Source organism: Periplaneta americana, chromosome 9 (assembly GCF_040183065.1).
Source record: "Periplaneta americana isolate PAMFEO1 chromosome 9, P.americana_PAMFEO1_priV1, whole genome shotgun sequence".
Classification (NCBI taxonomy): domain Eukaryota; kingdom Metazoa; phylum Arthropoda; class Insecta; order Blattodea; family Blattidae; genus Periplaneta; species Periplaneta americana.
In genome coordinates this window covers 175,261,589-175,286,825 of record NC_091125.1, presented here as the reverse complement: position 1 = coordinate 175,286,825, position 25,237 = coordinate 175,261,589, and the positions used below count along the sequence as shown (strand labels likewise).

The window sequence follows — 25,237 nt, the reverse complement described above, 5'->3', positions numbered from 1 at the left end:
TTTGTCGTTATTTGAAATGATGCGCCAAAAATAATAATTTCGTACTCACTCCACTTCCTATATTCACATGTGTTTTTCAGTGATTTATTAAAGAATGTATCGGTATTTAAAAGACTAATAATTTAGAAACATGTTACATAAATCATCCTTGTGCCAAAAGAGAATGCTCCCTGGACCAAATTATCGTATTTTGCAGTGGTCGTCAGTACTCGCTGAAATGGGTAATAATATAATATAATTATGTTGTACGTAGCAAGATCGATTATTCAATTGATAGGATATTTTATGAGGTTGTCATGACTGAGATATCTATTGTCAATTGCTATTATTTGTCAGAAGGCCTTGACTGACGGGTATATAAAGACCGGCGCTCTTAGTGGTGGAGGTCGGGGTTTGGGATAGCCCACAAGTAACAAGAGGAGAAGGGATAGAGACACCTAGTATTTTAAAGATTTATATCATTCACTAGATGAGTTGATTCAACTAACCTGGAAATAATGTGAATCGTTCAGCGACGACTTCTTGTAAATAACCGAATTTTGTTGTGAATAAAACATGTAGTTATGTTTCATATTAAGCCCTGAAATTATTTCATTGTAAAATAATTTTGTTGTGAAGATATGGAAGATAAGATTCCACCAATGACAGACTATGAAAGAGACATATTATCCTGCTGACAGTTGGCAGAGTTATTCCCTGCATGTCTGTAGAAACTACTTAAAAATTATCTGAAATGAATATGCAAAAAACATTCTTATGACGACCGAAAGGATTATAAATTAATATGCATTTCCAACTGCACAACCTATCCTCTATAGAATTAAATAATACGAATCAATATTAAGCTATTAATCCTTATCTATAGCGTAAAATCGCGATGAAATAAATTGTATTATTTATTGGTGGAAGAGACAATCCTCTTTGATTATTCATCAATGAAAGTTGAAACATGAGGATATCTAATACGGTCTATTTATCAAATCTGTACCTTGATTTGAATTTATAATCTATAATAATACGCTAAGGAACATGGGCAGCTTTAATAATCTCCTGGATGTCCTCAATATTCTCGGCAAATTCATCAATTTCCCAGCTATCAGTCATTTTCCTTTTGTTCACGAACGTAAGTCAAAGTAAAAGTCTAGATTTTTGGCGACTTCGAAGTAAAGTCACAATTGAAGTTTACTTTCCTCAAAGTGTCGAATGTGAATAGGAAAACGGTGACTTTGTACTTTCCAAAGTCAATTTTGGTCCAAAGTCCCGTCTATGAATACGACCGTAAATCATCTCCATAAAATGAGAGAATTTCTTCCAGTTCCTTATCACCATCATTCAAACCACCAATTAGAAATTTCTCAATCTTAACAAGAAAATCTGCAGTAAAAGTGTCAGTGCGATCATCCAAACAGTTCACAATATTGTCAACAACTTCGTAAAATTCTTTACAATTCAAATCTTCCAGAGATGGATGGACATGTGCCGTGGATCCAGTTCCAAATGTCGAGGTGGGAGTTCTGGCTCAGGTAATGCCGTTGTTGATTTATATGTTACTTCACCCCAGAATGTGGAAATCCATCACGTAAGGAAGATTGCGTTGTGGAACACAGGCACTGTAGACTACACACAGCTTTCTTGAAAGACAAGGTTCGATTTTGCAATGCAGTATTGGCAGCATTAACATGACTAAATACCTTCACAAGTAGGCTTAGGTCAGTGATGTCAAAGCAAGCACATTTTTCTGACCTTGACATCGTGCGCGGGCATTAAGCACTAGGTATGGAAAGAGAAATAAGCAGCCTGTTAGATTAAGAAAACAGTGGTGCATAAAAACTTCAAACACGGGAAATTTTATGTCGTTAATTTTATATGGCTTCTTTCTGTTTGTTATTTTCTATATTGTCTGTAAAACAAAAGTACTAACACCTATTTCATAGCCTAATATTGCAGTTGTGTTTTAAACATTAATAACATAATAAAGAGTAAAGAAGGAATATTCACACAAATTCCATAATAACTACAACTATACTGTACTAAGTGAATTAAACACATCATTCATAGAGAAAGTGTTATCCCAAAGAAAGACACTAAGTATGACATGATAAGTTGAAATTGATATTGATGGTATCTTCAGCCTTATAAAAGTAATCAAAACAATATTATAGTACAAAGCAAAGTAGTCTAGGTATATGTTTTAACTGTAACTAATATTACATAATAAAACTCTTATCGCATTATGCTTTTAGGTGATATTGGTACGCAACTTCCTGTTATCAGAATATTAAATTATCTCGAAATCTGCTGAAACTATAGACCTGACGTTGTACCAACATATATGCACATATCTTTTGTTTGTGATGTGACAGTATTTGCTTTGTTAATTCATTTTCTTATAAACATTTTCCATGCGAATATTTTCAAACATTTTAATACACTATCTTCAGTAATATGTATTTACGATATATTAGATTTACAAAACATTGTTTCAGTACCTGTAAGGCTACTAAACAAACATATCTGAAAATTTCACTTTTCTGTAAAAAAAGTTGAGAAAATATTCCTTTTGAATAAAAAAGCAAACTTGTGAAAAATGAGCATTAAAATTAAAACTTACAATCTTATAATACACTTAAACTTCTCAGACAAATCTAAAAATTAACATGGATGCAGTTTTAATAAGTTCTCTTCCCTTTATCTATTGAATCAGTGCTGGCCATCCCTGTATATAGCTCGACCAAGCGGCATATACCACCTCTTTCGTCTGTCTCTTTCCTTTCCGCTGTAAAGCGCTCAGGCTCTCCTGGGCTCTAAAGCGCGCGCTTGCTCCTATGAGCATCAGATGACATCACTGGCTTAAGTGATAAAAAAAATTAAACGACTGCAACTGTACTAAAAAGCCGTTTACTTTTGCACTGCCATCTATGGTTGTGGGAACCGGGAAGTCTGTATATAAATAATACGGGGGGTGCTCGACACTCACAGTAGTTATTTTGGGGGTGCTCAAAATGCAAAGCACCCCTGAAGCCAGCCCTATGCTTCGAAGCACTCAGACACAAGAGAGGTTGAGTGACTTGAGTTTGTTGTCAATGTCAGAGGAAATGTTGATCAACTTTAAACCTAAACAGTCATTGAGGAGTACACTGTGCAGGAAAGAAGAATGGAACTGCTGTTCAAGTAAAAGCAGGTAAAGGTGCAAGTTTCGATTACTATAATCCAGCATTTCTCAAACTTTTTTGAAGTGGGGAACACTTTTTTAAGTCAGAACAGTTCCGCGGACCACCTTACTCTTGTTTCCTTCGAGAACAAAGTTATCATATTTGTAGCATATTTTAATACCAGTATACTTATGTTTTAAAATAGAATTAATTAATTAAAATTAATGAAATTAAATTAATTTTATACTAGTATTAACTAATTAAGCTAATGTTAATAGAAGAAAATTTATTTTTGTTTCTTTAGTAATTCAGGGCTATTAGAGTTTGGATAATCTTTAACTTGTTAACTAAAAAAAAAAAAAAAAAAAAAAAAAAAATGTTGGTACATTAATGAAATGGATGAGCCTACCGATTCTTGGACTGTTGTTCTATATTTGGACGTATGCTGGAAGTTTAAGTCGGAGATCGTCACATACATCGAGTCGATTTCAGTAGCCTACTGTGTTTTTATTAGAATTAGTGATGAGGACCCTTTCTCACACAGATACGTAGAAGCAAACTGAATTATAATCTCTAAAGCACCATTGTACAGTTCACTATATTCTCTTTTCACTTATGATGAGGTCCAGAAATTAACCATACCTTCCGCTTGAAATTTCATTTTTAAGTCAGATCTCATTTGAGAGTTCAATTAACTGTTCTCTTTCACTCAATGAAAGTTTGTTAGTTTCAATATCGCAATGAAAGTGATCACGAACCCATGAAAATTCGTCATATTTACTTGGAAAATAAGTTTCAAATTGCGACTTCAGAGTTGTATTATTGGTGTACGACGTACAGTACGTGACAATTTTAATGTGCAGACTGGGTGTCGGCAAAACTATTAAGAAAGTCATAAATACATGAAAAGGTTCGGTCCTCTATTATGAATTTGGGTGTTCCCTGGCTGGGTTACAGGTGCGGCGCCAGATGTGGAGGGAAAAGGTGGCGAGAAACACCATATTCATAGTGCTTTAAATCTCTCTTTTGTTGTTGAAAGTAGAGTAGGAAGTTGGTAGACGTACAGGGTAATAAATTTCATAAAATGTCAGTACTGGGAGAAAAAGTGAAAGGCGATTGCCATGTGTCATGTCCAAACTCTGAAATTTTCAGCTATAGAGTGATACACAACTCGTTTGAATTTTATTTTTTCTTCTGCCTTTTTTGGAGGACCACAAGGGCAGACCTCGAGGACCACAGGTGATCCGCGGACCATAGTTTGAGAAACGATGCTATAATCTATCTACATAAAATATTGTATCAAAGTAGATTAATTTTGACTACGTTGTGTATATATTACGTATACAGTTTGCATAAGGGTTATAATACCATAACACAATATTATTTGTTTATAGATTTAACATTTCAATCACTTTTAAGGAGTGATTGAACCATGTCTCTTCACCCACTCTGAATATAGGCCTATTGTATTTCGTGTTTTTGTCTTTCCAACTCGAGCTTACCTGCAGAAGGCTGTGTTGTGTGATGTCCATTCAGCCATCTGTACTTCTCCCGAGACCATACCAATATTTATTTCCAAATTAATACATTAATAGAATATATCTTCTTACAGCTCAGGAACAAAAGATTAAACCGGTACATAAATACAACAGATTTTCTTAATGGAGTAATATTACTTAAAAATTTATTTATATTTTTAGATGAATGTTGTAAGGATTAAATGAACATAGTAGTATGTGAAGTAGCCTAGTAACTCGTGGGTGGAGAATAATATCCACTTAAACAGTCGTCCTCGGTAGCGCTGACCTTCTGGGTTCGATCCCGGCCGAGATTGATGGCATTTAAACAACCAGGTTCACTAATTGGAGATGATCAAATTTATAATGTTGTTGTTGTTTTCTAATGCCAGGCGTTTGACAATAAAGTCATTTGACCTCTTGCACTCCAATATTTTTCAAAGATATTATCATGACCAGCCACTGAAGCACAGATTTTGAGGTGTTCCGAATCCATTTCTTGGTTTGAGTTGCACAATGGGCAGTTAGGGGACTGATGTATTCCAATTCTATGCAGGTGTTTGGCCATACAATCATGGCCTGTTGCCAATCTAAATGCAGCTACAGACGATTTTCGTGGTAAATCGGGAATTAACTGTGGATTTTGATGCAGAGAGTTCCATTTTTTCCCCTGGGGATTGAGTTATTAAATTTTGTTTGTTGAAGTGTAAGTACGTAGATTTAATAAATCTCTTCACAGAGTAATACGTAGATTTAGTAACAGGTGCAGTAGCAGTGCTGCCCTTCTTTGCTAAAGCATCCGCATTCTCGTTTCCCAGGATTCCACAATGGGATGGTATCCATTCGAATACAATTCTTTTATTGAGTGATATTAATTGAGAGAGCATTTTATTTATTTCTGCTGTTTGAGATGAAGGTGTGTGTTTAGAGACGATTGATAGAATAGCTGCTTTGGAGTCTGACAATATAACTGCATTCTTAAATTTATTGATGTGGCATAGAAGGTTCCTGAGACATTCACTTATGGCAATGATTTCACCATCAAAACTTGTTGTTCCATATCCAAGAGATCTATAAAGTGAGAAGAGACAGCACGTAACACCTGCACCGGCACCTTGTTCTCTGGAGATCAAGGATCCGTCAGTGTATAAATGAAGCCAGTTTTGTGGAGGGTACCTAATATTAATTGTCTCTAAAGACAATTGTTTCAGTATTTCAGTGTTTATTCCTGATTTCAGTATTTCTTCTGTTAAATTTAGATTATATTCTATATTTAATAGAGTTAAAGAGTTTGGTTTAATTTGTAAGTTTTCTTTTAAATTCGGGATATTGATTTTCTGTTTTAATTCTTGAACAATGGATATGAAACTTTTTTGAGTTTTCAATCTACAGAGAGGACTGTATGAATGGCAATTGTTTCCTGGTAATCTGATAAGTTTTTCATATTGAATCAGTGCTTTTTCTTCTATTGTCATTTATAATGTAATTGTTACCGCCCATGCCTTCATCATAATTTTCTTTATGGTAATACCGATTATAATTGGAGGGTTTGGTAATTGATTAGTACCATTAATATTAGGAGCCCCATATATAGCTTTCCCACGAATAAATAATATAAGATTCTGATTATTACCACGTTCATTAACTTTACTACTTGTGTTCAAATGCGACAGGTTCATGTCAGTAGATTTACTGGCATATAAAAGAACTACTGTGGGACAAAATTCCAGCATACCAGCGACGCTGATATAACCTCTGCAGTTGCGAGCGTCATTAAATAAAACATAATTTAAAATTCCACCTAAACTCTTAGATTTGTAAGATAACAGTCGAACATGATATAGAGGCTGCTGAGGTATACGTCAAATATTTGAGGTAATTGGCATAGTATACTGAACTACATTATGTAAAAAAGTCTCAATCTTCGAAGTTATTTTTAAACATGAAAAACACCATGTTTTTAGGTTACTCAAATACTTCCAGGCGACTTATCTCCTCTTCGACTGCCTGGCTAGTTACATGGAGGTCCAACTTGTGGAGGTTGTCTATCATCCAGGCTTACCATGAAGGTCTTTGTGGCGATCTTGGTCAGCGTTGTTCACTAATTCAAGATGATCAAATCTATACTAATAATAAATCTGTAACCGACATTTTTCTGGTAATTTTCGCTTTTCCAATAACAATTGGTGTTAACATGTATAATTAATCATCCTGAAACCGAAAATCGCTTTTTTTGAAATTTTTGTCTGTCTGTCTGGATGTTTGTTACCTTTTCACGTGATAATGGCTGAAAGGATTTTGATGAAAATTGGAATATAAATTGATATGATATGTCATTAAGCACTTTCTTCCGGTGAGATGGCACTTCACATATTTGTATACAGTGCCATCCACCTTATTACATAGCAAATTTATGCAAGTCATAACTTACTTCCGTCTCTTCCACTTATGTTCTCTTTAAATGTATCTTGTCACCTCTCCTTCACCGGCCTATCCATCTGTATTTCCCCACTTCTCCATTGCTGACCCCCACACTTATATCCTCCCCTCCCCTCACTTCACTTCCTATTGATATCTTGACCCCCCCCCCCATACTATTTTCTTGTATTTTCCCCCACTACTTCCCCACTACACCAACTTCTTAAATCATAATGTTTCTTTTTACTATTCGCCTTTATTCCTTCATCACTGCTACCTGAATCCGTTCCATTTTTCTTCACTTATCTTGTCGTTGTTTTCCCCTGACTCCGCAACTCACGTACTCGCCTTGGAATCGCCTCAAAATGCTGATTGCAGGAATTTTGACGCGTTTGTAGATTTCTGCTACGTGTTGATATTTCCTCCTCAGATGACGTCATAGGCTTTACTCGATCGCATGAAGTTGCTTCTTTCCGCATTCCATGTCTGTCTGATGACCTTTGTGTCGTGCTTGCCTTGCTATTTTCATGACTTGTCCAAGCTGATATCATTTCCAATGCTCCTCGACACTAATCCCCTAATTTTCTCCTTCAGGACTCTTCTATTCCTCTCCATTTCTTCCGAGCCTACTACCGGCTCCTTGATGCTTTCGAGACATTCTTCAACAATAAAGATCAAATTGTTAATCTTTAATTTATCACCACACAGTCTTGCAAATTGACCACTTTTCCTAGCTTCTTTCAGGAAAGGGACCAAAACCCGTCTTCTGCTCCTTACTTCATAACTCCAATCATTGTCCATTCTGGTGGAAGTGTTCCCTAGCAACCTTCTGCTTCTCACGATTTTATCCTTCGTTGTCATGCTCTTGAATTTCACTAGTATAGGCCTAACTTGATCTGGACTGCGATTTCGATTTCTTCTCCCTATTCTAAATACATTCACAATTTATCCGTCGCTCAAATCCATTCCAAACACTCCCAGCACACTCCTATTATCTTCTCGTATGTTTCACCGCTATGTTCCTTTTCCATTTCTTCTACTCCAAAAAATATCAAGTTCTTTCTCCTCTTTTCCTCGTCTAAGTGTTCCCATTTGCTTTTCAAACCTTCATTTTCGTGTTGGATTACTTCCATCTTCTTCCCCATCTCCACTATGGTCTCCTTCAATGCTACTAAATCTTGTTTTATTCCAATATACTCCATTTCACTCCGGCTTCTCTCACTCATTACACAGGTCAATGCCTCTGCTACGCTTACTTCCACTGACTTGCACACATGAACCTCCACACTCAGCTGCTTGCTTAAGACTGAAATTGGAATATAAATTAAGTTCGTTGTAACTTAGATTTTAGACTATATGCCATTCAAAATACTTTATTTAAAAGGGGGGTTATAAGGGGACCTGAATTAAATAAATCGAAATATATCGCTTATTACTCATTTTTGTGAAAAATGTTACATAACAAAAGTTTTTTTTTTTTTTTTAAATTTCCGATAAGTTTTATTCTATGCAAAATTTTGATATGGTTGATATTACTATGATGTACCGAAGTACATATTTCCTTGCAGGAATTCTGCATTACCATGTGGCGAGGTATATGTTTTAAAATAACAATGCTTTTTATATCATGACCACGTCAGATTAATATACCTGACCATTACTTTTGAAAGGTCACAGAATTCTGAGCTTGAAATCACGGTCCGTGTTTAAAAACCAGTTGCAGAAATCAACACGAGTCTGGAAGTCATGTTCCCCGAGTTCCTGATGGAGAAGGATATGGTATGAATGAAATTTGTTGTCTTTCAGAATTCTAAACACTGTATTATGGTGCAATCCTAAGTAATGGGCAAGCCTTCTTGTGGGGGAGAATTAAAGACATGGCCTACCAGGTGCGTCTGTCCAACAACGAAAGAAGACATGAAACAAAGAATTAGAGAAACCTGTTATTAGTTGTTAGTTGTGTAGTTAAACATCATCCAGAAGAAGAAAGATACAGTCTTACATAGATGACCTTTTACAATATCCAGTCAATAGCTTTACAATCTGTTTAAGGGGAGAAGATGGTATTTTTGATGAAAAATGACTAAATTTTCATAAAACAAATATTCTTTAAAATACCCTGTGATATGTGTGGATCGCCATTTTTAAACTTCCTGCGCTATGGATTTTCAAATCACTCTCCCACTTTTATTGTTGTTTCCGGTAAATTAAATTTCAAAAAAAATTTTTTTCTTTAAAATACCCTTTGATATGTGTGGAATGCATTGCATAACATTTTGTGGGTATTTGTGCCTTATCGGATGTTGAGACGTCATTTTTAAACTTCCTGCGTTATGGATTTTCAAATCACTCGTCCCCTTTTATTGTTGTTTCCGGTAAATTAAATTTCAAAAAAAATTTTCTTTAGAATACCCTGTGATATGTGTGGAATGCATTGCATAACATTTTGTGGGTATTTGTGCCCTTATCGGATGTTGAGACGTCATTTTTAAACTTCCTACGCTATGGATTTTTAAATCACACGCCCGCTTTTATCGGTTTCCAGTAACTTCATTTTTTTTTTTTTGCTACATTGCCGGACAGAAGTTGATATAATTTCTGAACTATTAAAGATACATGCATGAAATTTAGAACACATTCTTTAGACTATTAGGAAACTTTTCTCTGTAACAGAATTTTGTTAATTGATTTCATTTTAAAAATACGTCCGTTTGTTTGCAAGAAAGGAAATCAGAAAATTGTTATTAAATTTTAATTGTTTATTTTACAAACATAGGGACTAATGTCAAAATTCTGTTACAGACAGTTTGTAGAACATGCTTTTCCAAACACGTTGCAAAATACTGTTTGAATCTATCTTTAAAAACGGTTTAGATATATCGGTTTTAGTACAATCCTGCATTGGGTATATTTTTTTTTCAAATTTGGGCCCCCAATTTTTTTTTTCAAAATATTTTTATTTGGTTGAGTTGCCACAGCTATGAGCTCTCTACATACAAAAAATTAATATTTTACACCAAATAGGAAAAAAGTTTTAAAAAATACCATCCTCTCCCCTCAAATCAGAATGTGTAGAAGTTGCACATTCATTATAGGTAATTTTTTGTTTTCACAGCTTACTATCTCTCAGGGTATGTTGATTTAGCAGATTGGAAGAAGAGCTGAATGCATTTATTATTGATTAACCTTTAAGCACTTAAAGGTCAATACTCCATTAAAGGTCAAGGTAAAAAAAGTCGTATACTCCTATGAGATGAATACCACACTGTATTGGCACCTAGGCCTGTGCAGGTGTGTTTCTGTGAGGTCATTGGTCATTGTCTGAGAATCTGGAATTCTTGGAGATTGAATCCATAAACTAGCAGCTCGTCACTTTACCAGTTGAGCTAACAAACGTCAGGAGTTTCTGAATAAATTACCGATTACATTTCATAAGATTTTATTTGCACAGATATAATGCGAAGTTGACTTTTACATTGTTGCTCGTAAGCTTTATAACCGAAGATAGGTTCTGTTAGCTGTGAAAATTTCAGTCTCATTTTGCCTATCTTTTTCTAACGTCTGTAATTTATAAGTGTTAACCCAGTTTCGTTCCTTTTCCAAAAGTTTTTAACCATCTTTTAGTAGTATCCAGAAGTGATGTTTTTATTTTTTTTATTTTCATGATTTGAACATCAGAAACTGCTTTAGTCTCTCTGAGGATATTTCATAAGTAGACGAAGAAGTGACCGCAATTTTGCCTGGAGTTCTCTAGTTCAGGGACCGAATTGTCTCATATAGGCCTACCACAGATCTACAAGAAAGACTTGCAGCTTCTCAAAGGAATCCATGCTGGGGATGGGGAAACTTGGATTCGGTGATAAGCTTGGTCACCACTGACGACTCTCTGGATGCAGGCCATTCTGATATTTGACGCCATCAGATTTATTTATTTATTTTTTTAATTTATTTTTATTTTTAAATATACAGAATAAAGAATATAATTACAAACAAACAAGAGAAATAGAAATAAAATAATACAAGCAATATAAAAAGAAGATACAGTAGTATTAACAAAATTTGAGACCGAATGAGCAGCGCTCGTGCTCGGTCGCAGTTCAGATATAATATTAATAAACCTATAAGAGAATATAAAATAAAATAAAATAGGAAATAGAATTAAAATTACAGTTACAGAAATTATATAATCACAATATTAATATAAGAGAAATATAGAAAATAAAAAAAATAATAAAAATAAATAAATAAAATAAAATAGGAACTAAAATTTAAATTACAGTGGCAATGGAATTATATAATATAATATTAACACTAGAGAAGAATAATATCGCACGTGAAAAGTAGGACAATTTATATATATAAAATTATAGAATACAATATAATATAGGTTGATTAATTCATACACATAGGTTATAAATTTATTTAATCAAATTGAAGATATTAACACGTTTCTAATTTTCTTTTTATATGTTAGTGGGTTACATGTTAGAAGTTCTGGGTGTAATTTAGTTAAAGCATTGTACAACCGAGGGCCAAAATTAATGCTATGCTTTAGACCAGCAGATGTGAGACATTTAGGTTCTACTAATGTTGAATTAATATTTCGTCTTGTGTTATAATTATGTGTCTGTAATATAAAATTATTACGATTTTTATGATAAAATTTTAACAGCGTATACCTATAAATTTGTTCAATATTAAATACATTAAATTCAGAATAAATTAATTTAGTTGGATAATCGAAACGTTTCTTCAAACAAATTTTAATTATTCGTTTTTGAAGTAAATTTAACGGACTAAGATTAATTTTTGTACTTCCACCCCAAACAATTATACCATATTGAATGATAGACTGAATAATGGCCAAATAAACATTTCGTAGAACTCTAATTGGTAAGTAGCATCGAAGATTAACGAATTTATAAATTGTTTTACGAAGCCTCTTACAAAGATAAGTAATGTGATGAGGCCATTTTAAATTCTGATCAATAATGATACCCAGATATTTCACATACGTGGCTTCTTTCAATGGTGGACATTTACAACTTTTGGGATCTAAACAATTTTCACTGTGTATTATTAGTCTATATTCATCGCTAAATTTTAAATTTTGAACACTGGCAGCTGTTAACGAAAAAGGAACTAAAGTTGATTTAGATATATTTAAAGAAAGGAAGTTGGAATTAAGCCATTTTTTAACAATATTAGCACCTATAGATTAATCCGAAAGTTTTGGTAACTGGCATTGGATTACTTTCTATGCCAGTAATTGTAGATGGTAATGAATACAGATAGAAAAGCTTGGAATGCTTTATCTGAGAAAACTAAAAATATATACCTTATAGGATTGAATGCTAATGGAAGAAGTGAATAGTGGAAACGTAATATTGTCGTCCACAAAGTCCACTTTGTTTTTCAGCAGAACTCGAACTGATTCAACTTATATGTAGTAGGAATTGTGATCTTACTGTGAGTACAACTTGCAAACATTTATGACGCTGCACAAGAGTGTAGTGTGATGTGTAAGTTTAGCATGATTTACTATGATGAAGCAACACATTATACCTGTAAGAGGATAAAAAAAAGTAGTGCAGTGCAAATTCATATCACAGTTAATATCCAGTCTAGGGAGCACAATGCGAGGTTGCACACATGAGAATTGAACCCTTGTCCACCTAATTATTTACGCATGTAACGACTGAGCCTTACATTTTATGCATTGGATATTAAGTTGTTAAGAGGTGTAGACAGGCAGGCAGGTGGGTGGAATGGATTTATTTATTTATTCGTTCCATAATATTCGTACATTTGCTTTATAGCATAGAATAAAGAACATGTCAATAAAATGTAGAAATTTGTGTCCAGCACTGTTTGTAAATCGCATTGAAACCTGCAACTCTTGTCTGAAAATAGGTACAGTTTTTAATATCCATAACTTTTGTCTGAATACGTTTCTGATTTAAGGGGTTACATGCACCTTCCACCCTTAAAAATTATATCTGTGGTCGGGAGGAAAAAGATCTAAAGTAAAAATTTTATCTATTTTGACTCTTGCGTACACTACTTTTAACACTTGAATGTAAGTAATTGATTAACTAGCGGACTTACTCGTGTTAATTATGTAAGTCTGTGCGGCTTACAGCTTTTTCGGTGCTTCATGGTGTGATGAAGCACTGAAACAGCTGTAAGCCGCACAAACTTACATAATTAACATGAGTAAGTCCACTAGTTAATCAATTACTTAAAAATGTTATACTTTTCAGGAAAGCAGTAGAAATATTGAAATTGGTGTCAATTATAGAGTTTTTTTAATTAATAGATTTTTCCGGGATATTATTTGTTTATATTTCTTCTAAAATAGGTAATGTTGCTCATTTAACAATTTTCTTGATTATTTCCAAAAATAGTCGAACTTGAGCCCTTTTAAGACTAGAAGCCAAACTGAGTAGAAGGGACTATTAAACATAAGACCTTTTTCATGTCAAAATAAATGAGAAATGTAAATTATTAGGAATGCAAAATGGGCCTTAAACAATATAGGACTGTTTACCCTGGTGCTTAAAGTTTTAAAAGGAAAGGGCATCAGTATGTGATAAAATGGCTAAAATACAAGGTAGACCTTTTTAATAGGGAAGCATGGAAAGTAAACATGTGATGTTTGTGAGGAATAAAGTATTAAATATTCTTAAGTCCTTTATTTTGTGAGTGCTCGATTCAAAAAGTACTTAGGACCTTTGGTAACGCTCTATAAATCCAGTCAGGAGTCTTATTTGACTTTAGCCGTTTTACCAGATTGTAGAGAATTGTTTCTGCTTTCAGAATATATAAAAATCTCATTTTCACAAAAAATTGACTCAAGACCTTTTTCCTCCCGGCCATAGATATATTTTATACATTTTATTCCTCTATATCCTATTTTGATGAAATGTTATGTGCTTAATATCTGAAAATTGCCCTTGATCTAAAAGAAAAACATTTTTGCCTAAATAAAAAGTTTTTGGAATTGTGAATTTTTGAACTTTTCATTTTGTGATTTGTACCAAACTGTTATTAAAAAGTTACTCCCAAGACAACATGACAAATCAACAGTGTTTTTCATTAAATCATTAAAAGTACATAAAGTTAAAGTACAACAGTATTAAAAAACGCTTAACAAACAATTAAAAAATTCATTTAGCTAGACATATTTCAGGACTTGCTGTCCTGTCTTCAGTAGCTTTTGGGTCAAATCAGCTGTTGTTCATGCTGTTCATGTTGATCTGACTCAAAAGATACTGCAGATAGAACAGCAAGTCCTGTAACATGTCTAGTTAAATTAATTTTAATTGTTTGTTAAATATTTTTAATACTGTTATATTTTAACATGTTGTTGTTGTGTTGTTGTTATCTAATGCAGGGCTTTGGCAACGAAGCCATTAGCGTTCTTGCTCTCCAATATTTCTCTGTGGTGGATCCATCAGGTAGAACTTCACAGGTTATGAGATGATCTTCAGTCATTTCTTCTTCTTTGTTGCATAGAGGGCAATTTGGATTTGTGTAAATTCCTATTTTATTCAAGTGTTTGGCCAAATAATCGTGTTCTGTAAGCAGTCTGAATTTTGCTACTGCAGATTTACGTGGGATTTCTGGAATAATTTCTGTTTTTTTTTTTTAATAAATGCTCCATTTTTTATCTTTGGCTTTGGTACATAGTGCTTGGTCTTGCTTGATTTTATATTTATTTTTAATTAGTCTTTTGATGGATGTAAAAGGTAGGCTTGTATTTGTATTCTGAATTAAATTGGATCCTTTTTTGGCAAGAAAGTCAGCAGTTTCATTTCCAGCAATTCCGCAATGTGCAGGTATCCATTGCAATTGAATTCTTTTCTGTAGTTTTTGAAGATGTTGGAGTTGTTGAAGTTGTTGTTTTAACATTATTATGTACATTTTAATGTTTTAATTACTCCCAAGATTTTGAATATTTGTTAGTAATTTTTTTGCGTTAAAGATAACATTCACATTAATGAGGCCTAGTGTAATGGTTAAAATATCTGCACTGCAAGAGGAAGAAATAGTTTTTTCTTCATATATTTTAATTTTTAAGAATTTCTTCATTGGTTTTTTTTTTTTTTTAATTTACGTTAAAGATATGTTAAAAATTGGGCTATTACAGTTTGTTGATCTTACTAAGAAAAAGGGCTATGCAAAATTTCATGCAGTTATCTAAAAAATAGTGGAAGATAGCCTGTGATTTAAACAGTTTTGAGAAGATGAGCGATAAAATTGCAAATTGCTGGCTGGTATTGTGTTTGCATAACTGGTCAGTTTTATGGAGGTTTTAAAAATCTTTCCACAGATGCGATATAAGCTAAAGTTCTTATTAAATTACTATACGAAAAATCAATTTCTTTGACTCTCGAAGGTGTATGTACCCCATTAATATATAAAACGTAATGAAGTTCATAATTTGAAGTAATTACTTTTATTTTATTTATTTAACCTGGTAGAGATAAGGCCATCAGGCCTTCTCTTCCCCTCTACAGGGGATAGATAGATGGGACTACTTTGAACTAGGAACTTCCACGTTTAGATCTAGAAACACATTCAGAATTATTTCTGTTACATGTTGAGAAGAAAATCGACAGAGTTAATCATTCCATTTTGTGTGAAAATTTTAAGTACCAATATTGCTCATTATGAATAATTGCGTTTGCTGTTAAAGTAGATGTTATAATTTTGTGTGTGAATATTTCCTACAGTAGCGTGCAAATTAATCCGAACACGACATATTTTTTACATTTTCTGTCATTGTTGGCCTCACAGCTGCTCATACCGCTTTAATTGACATCTGTAGTACGTGTAATTCCATTGTTGAAGGTCTGTCATTATTTTTTTTATAATATGTGACATTTTGCCTGTCGTTTTGTACTTATAAGCATATCAGTTGTGTTGAAGACTTAATACTGCAATCCTGTGTACATTCTGTCGTCTTCACAAATGGATACAACTCCACGAAAACGGTCTAAAATTATAACATTAGCAGAGCATTCTTCTATGACACAGAGGCAAATTGCTGCAGAATATCACATCGGTTTGGCTACTGTTAATTCGATCATAAAACGATACAGGGAGACTGGATCCATCACACCCCAGAAGAAAGGAAACTGTGGCCTGAAAAGGAAGACTTCACCTGCAGATGATCGTTTAATTGTCAGGAAAAGTAAATTAAATCCTAGACTAACTGCTGTCAACTTAACCCGCTGCGTAGGCTTTTGGAAGCTGGACGAAGGGCTCGTAAGCCTATTAAGAAGCAACTGCTAACCCCTGTTATGTGCAAAAAACGCTTAATGTGGGTAAAATTACATCAACACTGGACAGTGAATGACTGGAAGAATGTACTTTTTTCCGATGAGTCTCATTTCGAGGACCACGGCCACCGTGTTTCTTACGTACGGAAAGGATCCGAAAAAGTAACAGCAGCTCATCTCCAACAAGCACCCAAATACCCCCCTAAAGTAATGTTTTGAGATTGTTTTACACATGAAGGGCCTGGAGCATTAATACCTATCAAGGGAATGATGAATTCTGACAAATATATTCACTTATTGGAAACCAGAATCATACCCCAGCTGCAAAAATCATTTCCGGATGGCAGAGGTGTGTTCCAACAAGACCTGGTACCATGCCATACGTCTCGAAAAACTACAGAATTCTTCAAGAAGAATATTCAGGTACTCCCCTGGGCAGGCAACTCACCCGACATCAACCCCATTGAGAACTTGTGGTCAATTTGCAAAAGAAGAATGCAAAAAATGGATTGTTCTGCAAAGGAGAAGATGATTTCTGCCCTCATTGGTGTATGGTTTCGCGATGAAGAAATGAAGAATATTTGTGGGAAATTAGTGGAATCCGTGCCAAATCGTCTCAGAGCTGTTATTAGGAACAAGGGAGGCCACATAGATTACTGAGGTATGTCTTAGATCCTTTTTTTATCCCATTTGAGTGTTTTTGCATAAGTAATTACGTTGTTCGGATTAATTTGCACGCTACTGTATATGCTTTTGTTCATGAACAAAATATAGGGTGGAAGTGAAATAACCCTGTAGATTTTCAGAGCGAATGGCTCATGTTGTATGTGATAATAAAGTGGAATACCATATTGGTGGCAAGTTCATAGTTTTTTAGATTTTTTTTTTTTTTCCAAAGTTAACACGCTCTTATTTGGTAACTATTGCGAGTAGGATCGTAATTTTTGTCCATATCAATAGAAAATGTGATAAAGAATCATTTATTCTTCTGGTATACTTCCATAGCGTGGACAGTTTTCGTGTGAATTTAATTTAAAAACTACTAATTTTAAGCCACTGAATGATGCAAATAGATTGCAACATTGCCAGTGAGGGAGAGGTTCGTCTAGGACAGTCTTGTTAAGGTCACTCGCCACTACAAGAGGGTTGTGGCAATTGTAGCAGCTGTCTCCTATAAAAAATAATCTACTACGAACTACAACCTTGGGATACTTACTTACTTACTTACTGGCTTTTAAGGAACCCGGAGGTTCATTGCCGCCCTCACATAAGCCTGCCATCGGTCCCTATCCTGAGCAAGATTAATCCAGTCTCTACCATCATATCCCACCTCCCTCAAATCCATTTTAATATTATCTTCCCATCTACGTCTCGGCCTCCCCAAAGGTCTTTTTCTCTCCGGCCTCCCAACTAACACTATATACATTTCTGGATTCGCCCATACGTGCTACATGCCCTGCCCACCTTGGGATACTTACAAATGTCAAAATGTTCTTACGTTAAATATTAAATTTATGATATTATACGTAAAATCCAGAACTCTGTGTACTATATGTTCATATTGAAATAGATTCATACAAGCAGATTACTCCGAAACTGTAATATTAAACATGCTGATTGAAGAATATTTAATAAATTACATAATATATTATTTTCCCCCTCATATAATGAATAATACATTCTAAACTGTTGCTATTTTTAATATTATGAAGTATGGAAAACAGGTTTATAAAAATTCTATTTTTGAAATCACTGAAATTGAATTATATCACACTTCAAATAATGCACAAGAAAATGTCTTTGTTCCTAAGTATTGTAAGGTATGTAGGTGTACTTAAAAAAACCTTTTGGTATTCACAAATTATCAAGGTTGTACTTTTTGCTACTAGAAAACTGTAATATAACTACAATAATGATACACCTTTAAAAAAGTAAACTCAATAGTAAAATAAAAACAAAAAAATACAACCTATGCTTTTAGTATGTTTACTATGACGAGAGACTAACAACTTCACTTCGAGAAATCAAACTCTCAGCCGAGCTGTCAGTCATCTGGCTGCTGTAGAAAAGACGAATCGTGGCTATAGCAAATGCCATCTATGGCTCACTTTGACATGCCTGACCTTGGAAAACAGATCTGAGTTCGTTGATCTCTTACATCTGTATTACAATACAGAATGCTGCTAGATAAATTAGATTATTATGAAATTGAAGGTGTTGCACACCAATGGTTTCACTCATATCTCATAGATAGGAAACAGAAAGTTGAAATCAATACAACTATGAAATCTTCATCTACATGGGGAACTATTAATAATGAAATTCCTCAAGGATCAATATTAGGTCCCCTACTTTTTCTAGTGTTTATAAATGATCTTGCCCCCTTAATAAAAGATGTAAGTCATTCCATATTATTTGCAGATGACACAAGTATAATAATTACAGCCAATAACTCCAACACATTCCAATCTTCAACAGAGGAAATTCTCTTCAAAATATGTGACTGGTTCTCAGTCAATAAATTGGTATTAAATTGTAACAAAACTAACATAATTCAATTTAAATCCTGTCCAAATTCAACCTCGCAAATTTCTAGCGCAATAATTAATAATAGATCCCTATTAGAAACAACAACAACCAAATTTCTTGGCTTAAAAATCGATAATGTGTTAAATTGGAAAAATCATATTAAAGAAATTACTCCCAAACTAAATTCAGCTTATTTTGCTATTAGATCTATCCAAAAGATAGTAAATAAAATAAAAACAATATACTTTGCATACTTCCACTCGGTAATGAGTTTTGGAATAATATTCTGGGGAAATTCCACAGATAGTAACAATGTATTTCTATTACAAAAAAGAGTAATTAGAATGGTAGTAGGTGCCAAATCTAGGGAATCGTGTAGGACTATTTAAAAAAAAAACTACAAATAATGCCCATGGCTTGTCAGTATATCTTTTCATTAATAATCTTCCTCGTATGTAATCGTGAAAACTTTGTAACTAATTCAACAGTTCATAGCATAAATACACGTCAAAAAAATGACTTTCATATTCCATCGGCAAGTCTATCGTGCTATCAAAAAGGAGTGTGTTATATGGCAGTAAAAATTTTTAACAGCCTCCCTATCAATATAAAAAATTAAACTCAAAACATGAGATTATTTAGGGCCAAATTAAAGAAGTACCTAATTTCTCACGCCTTCTATTCTGTAAGTGAATTCATGACATTCAATAACACTTCATGAAATTGATGCTAAAACTTTGTGTTGTACTAGTAGACTATATTGTAAATCTCTTCTGTATATATTTCATCTAGACTGTGACTATGAATTAAGATTTTATAATAGTATTAAGTTTTTTGACTTGTTCCATATTCTAGCTGTAAGCAATGTATGAATACCATGGAATGTTAATAAATACAATGCAATACAATACAGAAAGAAGGAAGAGGGGTGTGTTAGCAGCGATGTTGTCGGACTGCCGAAACTTCCAACTCAATTTTCTAATTAACCGTGCATTTAATCACAAAACGTAATATAGGTTTTCTATACATTTAAGAGTACCCTATCGTTCCTTTCAATCTGCAGGACTATTTCACTTCCACCCTGTATATTGAGTTGTTAAAAGAAAAATTGTGCATAGAGTGATTATTTTGTAAACCACTTTTTCAGCATGCGTAATGTTGAAAATTTTTGTAATTCCGCCAAATATCGAAATGTACTTGTTGCAGTGTTATAATGCTTTGTATAAAGATAAATACAGGGTCTGACAGAGGAACAGGTGATCATAAATAATTGGCTTTTGGCTCAACAAATGAAATACATGACAGCATAAAGTTCATAGCTGCCATTTGTTTCTTGAAAACTACATTCTCTAAGTGACTACCATTCACCCGTACACTCTCTTCACATTTCTTTCATACATAGTCAATAGAGCAGTGTAGCAAACCGAAGCATAGCAATGTTGTCTGGAGTAGGCTACACACCCTCTTCTCGCTGGAGTCTTTTTCTTCAGTGCTGATCCACTTCTCTCGGAGTTGGTAACCCATGTTTAAATCGTATGAACAGATGTAACGGGGTTATGACTTCATAAATTAAAACTCATGCCTAGCAGCCTCAAAACTGTATTTCTTGTAAAAGCTTTTAATTGCAAAAAAACGTTGTGCACTGCTTCACCTTTCCATGATGACTAAATGGCAACAGAATGTGGTGTGAGAGATACTTACTTACTGGCTTTTAAGGAACCCGGAGGTTCATTGCCACCCTTACATAAGCCCGCCATTGGTCCCTATCCTGAGCAAGATTAATCCATTCTCATATCCCACCTCCCTCAAATCCATTTTAATATTATCCTCCCACCTACGTCTCGGTCTCCCTAAAGGTCTTTTTCCCTCTGGCCTCCCAACTAACACTCTATATGCATTTCTGGATTCGCCCATACATGCTACATGCCCTGCCCATCTCAAACGTCTGGATTTAATGTTCCTAATTATGTTAGGTGAAGAATACAATGTGTGCAGTTCTATGTTGTGTAACTTTCTCCATTCGCCTGTAACTTCATCCCTCTTAGCCCCAAATATTTTCCTAAGCACCTTATTCTCAAACACCCTTAACCTATGTTCCTCTCTCAAAGTGAGAGTCCAAGTTTCACAACCATAAAGAACAACCGGTAATAGAACTGTTTTATAAATTCTAACTTTCAAATTTTTTGACAGCAGACTGGATGATAAAAGCTTCTCAACCGAATAATAACAGGCATTTCCCATATTTATTGTGTGTTTAATTTCCTCCCGAGTATCATTTATATTTGTTACTGTTGCTCCAAGATATTTGAACTTCTCCACCTCTTCAAAAGATAAATTTCCAATTTTTATATTTCCATTTCGTACAATATTCTCGTCACGAGACATAATCATATACTTTATCTTTTCGGGATTTACTTCCAAACCTATCTCTTTACTTGCTTCAAGTAAAATTCCCGTGTTTTCCCTAATCGTTTGTGGATTTTCTCCTAACACATTCATGTCATCCGCATAGACAAGCAGCTGATGTAACCCGTTCAATTCCAAACCCTCTCTGTTATCCTGGACTTTCTCTAGAGCGAAGTTAAAAAGTAAAGGTGATAGTGCATCTCCTTGCTTTAGCCCACAGTGAATTGGAAACGCATCTGACAGACACTGACCTATACGAAGTCTGCTATATGTTTCACTGAGACACATTTTAATTAATCGAACTAGTTACACACTCCTTAAAATCACCCATTCGTTTACCGGACCCTATAGCTTACAAATAAATCTGACAGACTCACGTTGTGCACTTGTGTTTTACTGCAGTTGTTTTTAATAGTTAACAGCCGTGATATGTATCACTACGTAAAATACTAGAACTGCACATTGAATGTAGCCTATTTGTCATTAGTTTAATATTTTTTATTGATAATACTTTCAACTGTACAGTACAAATTGTTCATAATCTTTGATATTGTAGTGCGTTAAGAATAGGACGTGAAAATAGTCTTTCATCATATGTATCTGTAGAGATCCAGGGAAGTTGCCGTATCTGTCAGCGCACCTAGAACTGCACTGCATGAACGTCACTGTGTGGTGTAGAGCAACATACTCCACTCTCCAGAGCACCAGCACTGTTCCTGCTATCCATCTTACTTTCCACCCATGTATCTTGTCTTGTTTCAGGACTGGCCTGTAGATGGTATCCCACAACCGCTCTGCCAGCTGTGTGGACTCTCTCTGCCTTTGGTTCTGCAGATATACGCACCCTTGGAAAACTCCCCGTACCACAGGACTCTGTACTTGTTTGGTTGCATAAATCCTAACTGCTGGAACCAAAATGAAAGGTGAGAGACTGTTTATTTGCTCATCGACATTGCTAGGATCATTGTAAGAGGTTTTATCAGAAACTTTTCAGACTATCGATTGCTTGGAAACTTTGAGAGATAACCCAGTTCGTACAGTATGTGTGAACTAGCTTCATATTTTGTGAGTCAGATAAGGTGACCATCCATCCATCCAGATTTTTCTGGGACAGTCCCCAATTTAGACCCTCCTGTCCCGGATTTTTTAAGGTATTTCAGGATGCCATATTGTCCTGGATTAGAGATAACCCAGTTCGTACAGTATGTGTGAACTAGCTGCATATTTTGTGAGTCAGATAAGGTGACCATCCATCCATCCAGATTTTTCTGGGACAGTCCCCAATTTAGACCCTCCTGTCCCGGATTTTTTAAGGTATTTCAGGATGCCATATTGTCCTGGATTAGAGATAACCCAGTTCGTACAGTATGTGTGAACTAGCTGCATATTTTGTGAGTCAGATAAGGTGACCATCCATCCATCCAGATTTTTCTGGGACAGTCCCCAATTTAGACCCTCCTGTCCCGGATTTTTTAAGGTATTTCAGGATGCCATATTGTCCTGGATTAGAGATAACCCAGTCGTACAGTATGTGTGAATTAGCTGCATATTTTGTGAGTCAGATAAGGTGACCATGCATCCATCCATCCATCCAGATTTTCTGGGACAGTCCCCAATTTAGTCCCCCCATCCCGGATTTTTTTAAGGTATTTCAGGATGCCATATTGTCCTGGATTAGAGATAACCCAGTTTGTACAGTATGTGTGAACTAGCTGCATATTTTGTGAGTCAGATAAGGTGACCATCCATCCATCCATCCATCCATCCATCCATCCAGATTTTTCTGGGACAGTCCCCAATTTAGTCCCCCCGTCCCGGATTTTTTAAGGTATTTCAGGATGCCATATTGTCCTGGATTAGAGATAACCCAGTTCGTACAGTATGTGTCAACTAGCTGCATATTTTGCGAGTCAGATAAGGTGACCATCCATCCATCCAGCCATCCAGATTTTTCTGGGACAGTCCCCAATTTAGACCCCCCTGTTCTGGATTTTTAAGGTATTTCAGGATGCCATATTGTCCTGGATTTTGCCAAGATGTCATGATTTATCGCAATTTAGATTTTTCTGCATTCATAGTAATGTTTTAACTTTTAAGGGCTGTGAACTTTACAGTTGGCATTTGCCTGTTGGCAATATGTATCTCATTCGCTTCAAAATTGAATTGAATATGGATGGTAGCCAATAAGAAGAACTGGTGATGCCAGTATCCCAATGTGCTGTGGTTGGGCTGGGAGATATGGTATAGGCCATGTGATTGGCTAAGGACCTAGCATTTTCATTCTGCTTGGCATATTAGCCTGATGTTACAAGCTTGCATTTTCATATGAGCCATACAAGTATTCTCAGCAGCCACCATTCTAAGGAAACATCTACTGGTAGAATCAACAATTACATTAACAAAGCAGAGAACCCAACAAAAAACAATGATATTATTATTATTATTATTATTATTATTATTATTATTATTATTATTATTATTATTATTATTATTATTAATAGAAAACAAGACTGTAACATGCCAGTCAGCCTAATATTTCTCAGAATGAATTTATTGAATATCATTGCAGTCAGTGAGCACAAATATGTACAATCAACAAAATCAATGGGATACTTACTTACGGCTTTTAGAGAATCCAGAGGTTCATTGCCGTCCTCACATAAGCCTGCCATTGGTCCCTATCCTGAGCAAGATTAATCCTGTCCCTAGCATATTCCACCTCCCTCAAATCCATTTTCATATTATCCTCCCATCTACGTCTCGGCCTCCTCAAAAGTCTTTCTCCCTCCTGTCTCCCAACTAACACTCTATATGCATTTCTCGATTTGCTCACATGTGCTACATGCCTTGTCCAACTCAAATATCTGAATCATACGAGGGGTGTCCCAAATGTAAGTTAAGGCATATTTTTTAATATTCTATTTTATTTTGTACATAAAATACTGTACATTGTGCTCTATGCTCAACACTTTATTTTTCGACATAATCTCCATGGAAATTAAGGCATTTGTCTAACCGTTGGACGAGCTTGTCATTGCCACTCGTAAAATGTGGTGTCCTTTGTGTTGAGCCAGCATTTCACCACTGTTTTGACGTCTTCGTCACTTTGGAATCTGTCTTTTTCAAGATGTTCTTTCAAGGCCGGGAAGAGATGATAATGACTTGGTGCGAGATCAGGGCTGTATGGTGGGTCTCCCACCGAAAATGTCGCAACAGTTCTTGAGTGGCATTGGCAGTGTGTGGCCGTCAAAACTATGTGCACTACATAACTAGAAATCAATGGGAGACAAGTACCATGAGACAAAATAACCAACTTATAATGTGAAGCCCATAAACCTTTATTTATAAGGGAGGTTTACAATGGAGAATATATTAACTGTAGCCAATGTTTGTGTATATAGATGTTTGTTATATATTAACAAGCTGGCAGTGATACGTCAGGCAGCACTGTGAAGACTCTGAGCACACCTGAACAAGGAAAGCATATTGAGTTGCAAGTGTCTGTGTTGTTAACATTTCAGCTGGGTGTGCATCCGCAGCCAGAGCCTGGAAGCTGGCAGTGACACATCAGGCAGCACTGTGAAGACTCTGAGCACATCTGACTGGTGTGCCGATGCGGACGACTGGGAGGAGGACAACAATGGGAATAACAATGAAGAGAATGGGAACGTCATTGGACGAATAGAAAGCTATTTCTCAGATGAGGAGGATGAGACTGAAGACGACGTGCAGGTGCGACTTGGCAGCTTGAGTGTGGACGACCGCAATGCTAACTGGGGTGGAGGCAGGGGGGTGACTGCAGGCGCAGGGGCAGGCGCCGTGGGCAGGTTGCATTCCCCAGCAGCCACTGCGGAGATCGAGGGTGATGAGAGCGAAGTGGTGAGTACTGAATATGAATGAGTGAGTTTTGTGTCTTTCTAATGCAGTG

At 35.3% G+C, this 25,237-nt stretch overlaps 1 protein-coding gene across 3 annotated transcripts in view; it reads left to right on the top strand.

The window, feature by feature from the left end:
- trus (programmed cell death 2 like trus) overlaps window positions 1–25,237 on the top strand; it is a 55,620-nt gene that overhangs the window by 8,784 nt on the left and 21,599 nt on the right. For all 3 annotated transcript variants that reach the window (XR_011334070.1, XM_069836415.1, XM_069836414.1), the window contains exons 2-3: window positions 22,072–22,232; window positions 24,831–25,188. Coding sequence is in view for 2 of the 3 variants with exons in the window: in XM_069836415.1 (XP_069692516.1) it covers window positions 22,072–22,232; window positions 24,831–25,188 (519 nt within the window). In the remaining variant the exon portion in view is untranslated. The remainder of the gene's footprint in view (window positions 1–22,071; window positions 22,233–24,830; window positions 25,189–25,237) is intronic.